The following is a 9315-nucleotide window of genomic DNA, read 5'->3' as shown; positions in this document are numbered from 1 at the left end:
CCGGAGGAGGCAGGAGGAGGAAGTGACGCGCAGGAAGTGTCCTGGTCCCCTTACAGTGGAGGAAGGAATCAAACTCCCAAGATGGCGGCGGCGTCTGAGGATCGGATGGCTGAGGAGGGAGGCGGCGGCCACGGCGACGGCGGCCCCTGCTCGGCCGCCGGCTCCGCACAGCGACAGCCCCCGCCGCCCCCGTCGCAGGCCCCGCAGCCGGGGTCCCAGGCGCCCGGCGCGCCCGCGCTGGCTCCGGACCACCTGCCTCAAAACAACACACTGGTGGCGCTGCCCATCGTAGCCATCGAGAACATACTCAGCTTCATGTCCTACGACGAAATTAGCCAGCTCCGCCTGGTGAGGCCCCCGCGGGACCCCGCCTCCGCGTCCCCCGGGCCGAGGTCTGGGGAGGGCCGGCGAGGGCGGCGCGGCCCCGGGGAGGGAGCCCCCCGCCAGCCTCCGCCGGCGCGGGACACGCAGCGCGCCCCGGCCTCCGGCGGGTGTCCCTGGCGACGGTCGGCGGGGCGCTTGCTGCACCGGCATCCCGACTCCCGGGCGGGCGAGGCTCTGCGCCTTGAGGGTCTCCTCGCCCCCAGCCTGGGACGCGCCCGCCAGCGAGAAGTAACGGAGTTGGGCTTGGTGCCCGCCACCGGGCTGAGCAGGGATCCCCGAGGGGCCTGGCAGCCTGCCTTGACTTACCGCCCTAGCCCGTCGCCCGGCTTTTGAGTTCGCTCCCAAGTAGGCAGATGATCCAAGCTAGGCTTGGGTTGTGTTCAAGAATAGTGTATTGTTCCTCCAACCACCCAAGCTTCCTGGTTGAAAAGGCTGAAGTAGGTTTGGTCTTTCTCCCCCCCCCCCCCCTCCTTGAATCCCAGTTGAGGTTCTAAAATTGCAATTGTGTTTTTGTGGCTTTAACCCCCGGAGCCTTAGTTGACCACTAAAGCAGAGCCCCGGGAAATGACCACTCCGGCTTTGCTGCTCTGACACTTCCTGTCCATAGCAACTTGCCCCTTGACAAGCTATTACTCCTCCTCCTCCAGCTCTTGCAATGATTTTTTTTTTTAAACTAGTGTTTCAAGCCCACCAGCCCGCAGTCGGAGTGGTTTAGTTACACCCTAAAAAATAACACGCTCTATCCAAGGTATAAAGAGGAAAAAAAAAAAAAAAAACAACACCGTGTTTGGAATTTTACTACATTTGACTGAAGATTGGATGAATTCCTTGGTTCAGGAAGATATCTCACTTCCTTCCAGTGAATTTATCCTTAAGAAGTCAGGAAATTGGAGGTGGTGGACATTTTGAAGTGATTGTGAGCTGGTTCTATGTAGTCACTAAATGTTCTCAGGATTGTTTATAAAAGGACAAAGACATCTTTCTGAATGTGCTGTGTGTAGCGTTTTCTTATTAATTGATATGTCATATTTTAGACCTATACCTCCAGTTCAAAATTGACCATAATTGCATTTCAAAGGAAATCATCTTTAAAAAAAAAAAAAAAAACAGCTTGCAATCATTCATTCAAATGGGCAGGTTTTGTGTGTATGTTTCCCCTGGTCTGTAGAATGGAAAATTTCTTCAGTTGGAAGTAGGCATTTCAGAATACAGTGTCCTTGATTTTCAAAACATCATCCTGGGATTTCCTGTAGAAGCATAAATATTTCTTTATATTTTATAAAGAGTGGTGTTTGACCAAGATGCACGCTGTATATACATGGTGTTTGGCAGTTGGGCATAACGTGTGATTGAACTGAGCCAGTCAGCCAGACAATGGCTTTGCAAAGCTTGGAATGTTCACAGTTGTTTTGTTAAGTGTTGAGAAAAACTGGCTTTTATTTGCTTATTAGTCCTTTTCTTTATTTTTTCTCCTTTCATTCATTTTTGTTTGTTTGTGAGTTACTGTTTTTTTCACCATTCTGGAGTTCAAACTCAGCCTTACACCTGCTAGACAAATGCTCTATCAGCTATGACTCATTTTTCTTTCTTTAAAAAAAAACAAAAACAAAAAAAAACCTGTTTAAAGGGGAGAAAATAGACTATGCTTGGAGACCTGAGGTAAAATGGATCCCTCAAATTTACTAATAACTGGCATCTCTTTCATGTGAAATGTATAGCTATCTGAAGCTTTTTTTTTTTTTTTTCCTGGCCTTTAGTGTCACAAATTTGTAATTTAAAACATTTTTTTTAAGGAGTCCCTGTTATGCTCCATTCCCACTTACAGCCAGTTTTATACCTGCACCTGCACAGATGGTTTTAGAAACTGGGAGGCCCCTTTCCTTTCTTTACATAATGTTACTGTGTCTTTATGGAAATTAAGGTGGATCTATGGCATTAGATCCATTGGCTTCAGAGAACACAATTTAAGTGGTGTAAAATACAGATGTTCTTTCTTGTCACTAGGTGTCAGCAGTAATTTAATTATGATCTTTTTGTGAGATTGGTGGAATGGAGACATTGCCTAGTCAGGCTCTTTGTATATATCTTTTCAATTTAAGTGGTTGTTTTTACCCAAATCGTTTGCCATGAAATCAAGAGACTTAAGTGTATGTGCTGGCATCTGCTGTATACATTACCTGAGTTCCTTTCATTGTGTTCTCTTGAGTAAGAAGTAAGGGAGTGATATTAAGAGCACAATTGGCTCCCATTTAGCACAGTTATGACCCAGGATCCACTTTATGCATTTTTGAGATAGATATTTTGCTTTTTTCTTCCTTTCCCATTTTCTTTCTTGCCTCTTCCTATAAGGTGTCACTCTTCCAACTCTTTCTAGCACCTAACTAAAAGGCAGGTACATAACCCAAGTACTTATTTTTTTAAATTCTTTATTAATTACACTTTATTCACTTTGTATCCCCCCTGTGATTTCCTCCCTCCTCTCGTCCCAATCCCTCCCTTCCTCCATCCTCTGCATGCATGTCCCTCCCCAAGCCAAGTACTTATTAATATTCTTTATATTTTGTAAAAGATTTCTAACCTGAAGTTGCTATAATAATATTTCAATTATTTGTTCAGGTTAGTCGGTGATAGTCTTTGCCTCCAGTAACCATAAATAATTGAAATTTGATTTTCCAGTCTACTGATTTCTAAGGGTCTGTCTGAATGCCTTACTAAATTGGCTATTTTTCTACCACTAAATCTCGCTCCCCAAACATATGCAGCCTTGAAATCCTGGTTCCACAGAAACAGTGTTAAATATTTAATTCCTATAATGTGTTAAAATGTATCTGGCTGAATGTAACTTTTCAGATGGCAGGGTATATACTTTGAGTTGGTTCCTTCCCAGTTAGGGCAGACAAGTTAGTGCTGGTGCAGCTCTGGTGTGTCACACAGACCCCTTAATAAGTACCTGAGAGACTTTGAAACAGGTGGCCAAGGGTTAGAATTCAGATTGTATGAGGGAGTAGATCAAAGTTAACTTTGGACATGTTACCTTGGCTCATGAGCCCTGTGTTGTGTATGGTAGGGTTTTCAAGGTGGTAGAGATATTGTCATTGGTTCCCGTAGTTCAAGTGGTGTTCATGTAAATACAATGGAATATTAGTTTTTCAGAACATAAATATGACTGCACCGAGAATTTTTGCTTGTTACCTGGAATGGAAATTTCCAGTAAGTAACCAAGTATCTAAAGCCATGCTCTGTGCAGAGATATTGTCTAGATCACTCTAGAGAGTTGAACCTGCTGTTTATAGTTCCTTTTGTGGTTTTTCTTCAACATTAGAAAGCTGTAGTTATGGATTGGGCTGGTAGTAGGGGATAGGAAGGGCGATGCAGAGGCCTTTTTCTTTTGCTTTGAATTGGGCAGCTTCTCTGCCTTGTTTCTCACTGCATGCTAGAAGCTCTTGACCAATTTTTTTGTCTCAGTGTGCCTTTATAGTCTTTAAAAGTCATTGATGATCCCAAAAGCTTACCTTAGAAAATTCTATAAAACACAAGAAAACAAAGTACATATCCATTAGCTGTCAGAATAGGAGTACATCATAGAATTACTGTATTGCTTTAGAAACTTCACCTGGATACCTGTGAGTGAGTGAGAGTCTCCTTATTGCCATTCTGAGAATAGTTGGCCATGAAGATTCCTGAAAGGGTCCCACTGCATAGCTTGAGAGCCACTTCCCGTGTTTTACAGTGTACTGTTTTGTGGATTTTACTCACAAAGTAAAGGGGTTCAGTCAGCAAGCCTGTCACAGTGCCATTATGGAGACGCAATGGATATATCCTTCCCAACACATGTGCAAAGCACCAGAATCAGAAAGGCACAAAGCATAAATGAGAGCATTGAACAGGAAATACATCTTCAGGACATGGGTTTCTACCAGATAGTACAAGTGGAACACTTCCTACAGGAAAAAACCTAAAGTGCTGAGAAAACGGGGAGGACTGATGAAAAGGATTGGGATGATCTGGAATCTGGAAGCATAAAGTTTCAAATATGCTACTGGGTAGTTTCGCTATACTTGATCTTTGTTCCACAGAATAGTGAAGTAAAGAAAACTTTGATGCTCTCCAGCATTGACCGTTGTTGGTGAGGAGAAATGTCTTAAGTACATTAGCAGAAGCCATTGGAGAGGGGGCTCAGCAGTCAGAAGAATGGAGGTCAGATCCCTAAAACCCGCATGTATGCCAAGTGGGTGTGACAGCCTATGTGTAACTCTAGCTTCTAAAGGCAGAGATCCCTGAAACAAGCTTGCTAGGGAGCCTAGCTGGTATTGGCAAGCTCTGAGTTTGAGGCAGTGCTTCAGAAGAATAAAGTGGCTGGGTATGGTGGCGTACACCTTTAATCCCAGCACTTGGGAGGCAGAAATAGGTGGGTCTCTTGAGTTCAAGGCCAGCCTGGTCTACAGAGTGAGTTCTAGAACAGCCAGCACTATACAGAAACCATGTCTCAAAAAAACAACAAAGAATAAAGTGAAAGAGAAATTGTGGAAATTTACCAACATTAACCTCATTTCTCAGCATGCACATACGCCTACACTGGTTAACACACACACACACAAAACATGAAGGAAAAACATTTCTACTTATTTCGTAGAAGCCATGTGTATTCCCTGTGCTTGGATCTGGAATGCCTCCCAAAGGTACCTGGTCTCCAGCTTGGCCCTGGTAGGAGCTGCCCAAAACGTCAAGAAGTAGGGCCCACTATGGAGACATCACTCATTGGAGCCGTATCCTGAACCCTCATGGGATACGGGATTCAAGAACCCTCATGGAGGGATGTCCTTCTTCCCAACAAACCTTTCAAGTCTGGTTCATGTTTTAGGACCACTGAATTTAATTAGAGTTGTTTTGCGTAAGCATGGGCTTTTAAAGTGGTGCTGGCCACCCTACCTCAGGTTCTCTTGTTTGTGCGCCAGGTCATATCCCCAGCTCTCCAAGATCATTTTTTAAAAATCCTTATTCAAGCAGTTTTTTGGGTTTTTTTGTTTGTTTGTTTTGTTTTGTTTTTTGCCAGCTTCAAACTTGCTATGTAGCCAAGGGTAACCTTGAACCTTGCATCCTCTGAACCCTCCTACCCTTATGGAGCTTCAACTTATTTGAAAAACAGGCTCTTTTAAAAGTAATTATAATACAGTAAGTACAATAATTATACAAAGGGAGCTAGAAATGCTCTGAAGTCCAGAGGAGACTCACAGAAGGCTCTAGTGAGGTTCTCTCACCTCACACATTGAAGACACATTTTCTACAAGGGGAAACAGGAGCGTATATGCTCCTTAGGGCTTGATGAGCATTTTACTCAGTCTTAAGTGGAAATGCCAGGCGCAGGAGCTTGGGAGAGAACTTTACTAAATGTTCTCTTTGCTTCTAAGATTGTTTGGTTTCTAGGCATGCGCTGTAATCCTAATGGAGTACCATGTTCATTGGTGTAAGAATCTGTAAGTCAGTTTAGCGAGGTGTTGTTCAGCTTTCTGTCAGTGCAAGAAACCAGGAGATTGACTGATGAGGTGAATGGCTTGTTGTGAGCCTTGGGCTTCTAGTTCCTTACCATGCAAAAGCCTACTGGTACTGCAGTGTTCACTCTGGTGGGAGCGGAGGCAGAAAGGCCGGGTTTCCACAGTCCCCTTAGAGCTGACAGCTCCAGTGACCGACGACTCATTAGTGGGCTCCCCTCCCAGTGCCAAGCTGGAGACCATGTCTGTAAGGCTTCGACCTTTAGGAGACATTCCAGATCCAAATGACAGCACAAGGTGTGCGAATACATCTGAATTCTGAAGTGATTCTTTTCATGCTTTGTGTACATGTGTGTTCACCTGCGTATCGGTGTTGGTAATCCTCCTGAGCCCTGTTTCACCTTGTATACCTTGTATCATTTGTGCTTTCCACATGATACAGGGTTAGCTTTCAGTGTTTTAAACAAAATAGTTCTTAAAACATTTCACTATTGTGTGAGTAAACAGTAGAAAGTCAAGTCATTGTGAAATAAAGGGGTTTTCTGGTTACCTTACACCAACTGAAAAAGTGGTGCTTAGTATTTGCCTGAAACAGGTATGATTTTTTTTTAATTTTATTTTAGGTTTTTTTATTTGCTCAGCATGGAGTTCATATGATTTTAAAATTATTCTTTCTGTACACACGTGTGGGTGTTATGCGTATATATACTGGTGCATTCACATGTGTGCGTGTGGGTGTGGAGGCCAGAGGTGGTCAGGTGTGGTGTAGCTCGGGTTGACTTCAAACTAGCAAAGGATAATCTTGAACTCGGAGTCTTCCTGCCAGTACCTCTCAAGCACTGCAAATACAGGCATGTACCAGTAAGTACTCTTAGCTCAAGGAAAAATATCTTAAGATTTATTTTGCTTTTGTGTGTGTGTGTGTGTGTGTGTGTGTGTGTGTTAGCCACATGTAGGCAAGAGCTGTAGAGGCCAGAAGGTGTTGAGTCCGCTGGAGCTAGAGTTATATGCAATTATGAGCCCCTCTCATGTAGCTGTGGGAACCAATCACAGGTCTGGAAAAACACTAAGCACTTTTAACTGCTGAGTCATTATCTCTCTAACCCCTCAAGAAAAAATTTCTAAGAATGAGCATAGTATAAACAAGACAGCCATTTTTAGTGTTTGATCAGAGCACCTCAATTTAATCAATGCTTGCATCCTTTACTGAGGAGAACAGTGCACATAACAAAAGTATCAGAGTTGTCCTCTTTGGCTCTTGGGGTCCTTTATAGGAGTCCTGGGAACAGAGTCTTCCTAAGTGTTTTTTCTCAGGCTAATGTGAAATGAATTCACATTTTCCTTCAAGTGAATATATAGAGGACAAACCATGTAAGAAAAGTAGTTCTGCCTGCTGACGGTTGAGGATTGTGATCTGCTTGTGTGTGCTATACCACGGAGGCTGGAGAGACAGTTTGGTGATTAAGCGCACTGGCTGCTCTTCCAGAGTACCTGGGTTTGCTGTCCAGTGCTCGTAGGCTGGCATCTCACAACCATCTGTAGCCCAGTTGTGATGGATCCAGTGCCCTCTTCTGGCTTCCAGGGACACATGGTGCACAGACATGCATCCTGGCAGATCACCTGCACATATAAACACACTGTGTACTAGCACAAGTCCACAGGTGGTCTATGTAAGGTAGACATAATTTTCTAGGAAGCATTAAAATACTGTTCGACTTGGTAAGTTGCTTGTTCTGTGGGTGAGGGAGAGTGAGTCCCCTGGAAGAGTAAATAGGGAAGAAAGCAGGCACAATGGATGTGCTCTTCATTACTCATTTTAAATGACTTTGAGCTACCACTAATTTGGGGTACATTTGCCTTGTCGTGACTGCTGGCTCATTCTCTTGCTCTAGGTGGGATCGGTCGGTTTAGGTGCACAAGCCCAGGCGGCGGTGCAGCCCACCTTTTACTAGCCCATTTGAAGAGCACAAATATAAGTGTTCCTCTCAATACTTGTCTCAGATAACCACAGTGTCATCTATTTCCAGGGGACTTAGCATTCCAGCATTCCAGCTTATATTCAGCTTTCTCAGTTTTCCTCAAAATTGTCCCCTGTGGGTCTTTTTGCAGGAGGAGCATCTTGGATATGATAAAGAATTAAACTTCAGAATATGCCACATTTTCATTCTCTTTTGCTATTGATCTTTTGAAGAGTTCATGGCATATAACTTGTAAAATGCATTTCAAATCAGGTGTAGTAGCACATAATTTACATTAAAATAAAGGTGCCATTATGAGAAGGAAATATATCCTTCTCAAGAAAACTAGAAAAACTGGGACTGGAAAGACAGCTCAGCAGTTAAAAGCACTTGCTGCTCTTATTGGGGACCTGGGTTCATTCCTGGCACTCAGGTGGCAGCCATCATAACTCCAGTTCTAGGGCCTTGTCTGGTCTCTGCAGGCATCAGGCCTACACATAGTATATAAAAACACGTGTGCAAAAACCTATACATAGAAAATTAAAAAATACAGAAACTGCTAATTGACAGGTTACACATCTGTTACATATACTTAATTTTACACCTGACATGTTCAAATTGACTGTGACTTTTAAAATCTATGAGTACTGCCAGAAGCTGTTTCCTACATCATTTGGGGTTGTTTTTCCGGCCTTTATTCTTTTTTAAGTTGATACACAAATTTTGTATGTATTTGGAAAACTATTGTTAGCTTATTGAGACAGTTTTACTGTGCAGTCCAAGCTGGCCTGGACTTGATATGTAGCCCAGGCTGGCCATGAGCTCTGTGCTGGCTCTTCTTCCAGATGCTGACATTACAGGCATGTACCACCATGCTTAGAGCAGGTTTGGGCAAACATAGCTGTTGTGTAATGTCCAAAATAGGATAAACATGGGACCTTAAACCTTTGTAGTTTTTTCCATAATGTGGAAACATTTAAAATTCCTGCATAGCATTTTATAACTGCACTGTACATGGTTCATGTCTGTAGTTAGCTTTGTACTTCAGGACATCTGTGCCTCAGATGGATCTTAGTGACTGTTGACGAGCCTTTCCCCACTCCACTCACCCTTGCTCAGCCCCGCCTTCCCACCATTCTAGCCAGTTCCTGTGAACCCTGATAGTTTCTAACATAAGCATCATCTTTGTTTATTAGGCTCTGTAGTTTTAATTTGTGTGTCTTAGGTAAACTACCTATTTGCTAAGATTAACTTTGTGATGTTAATAACAGAAAAAAACATTTTTCCTTTTAGCCTTGGAAACTTATTAACATAGCCCTAAATTTAGAATTATACTTTAGATGAGGCGGTTTGGGAATTGTGTGTGCGGTGCTGTGCCATCCCTCGGTACTGAACCCGGCCGGCACCTCTGCAGTCTACCACTGTGCTTCTCCTTGCCTGAGTGAGGTAGTTCAGAGGTGCTCGTTAGCATACATTGGCAGCAG

The 9315-nt window shown here is 43.5% G+C and overlaps 1 protein-coding gene across 1 annotated transcript in view; it reads left to right on the top strand.

Annotated features, from left to right (window-relative positions):
* Window positions 1–51: 51 nt before the first annotated feature.
* The window catches only part of Fbxo28 (F-box protein 28), a 32345-nt gene continuing 23081 nt past the window's right edge, over window positions 52–9315 (top strand). The window contains exon 1 of the mRNA XM_055609482.1: window positions 52–348. Within this exon, the coding sequence (XP_055465457.1) occupies window positions 82–348 (267 nt within the window). The 5' untranslated portion in view covers window positions 52–81. The remainder of the gene's footprint in view (window positions 349–9315) is intronic.

The sequence above is a fragment of the Psammomys obesus genome, unplaced genomic scaffold (assembly GCF_907164565.1).
Source record: "Psammomys obesus unplaced genomic scaffold, mPsaObe1.curated_primary_1811, whole genome shotgun sequence".
NCBI classification, from domain to species: Eukaryota; Metazoa; Chordata; class Mammalia; order Rodentia; family Muridae; genus Psammomys; species Psammomys obesus.
Note: the sequence above shows the minus strand (reverse complement) of the source record. Positions and strands in the feature narration are given on the sequence as shown.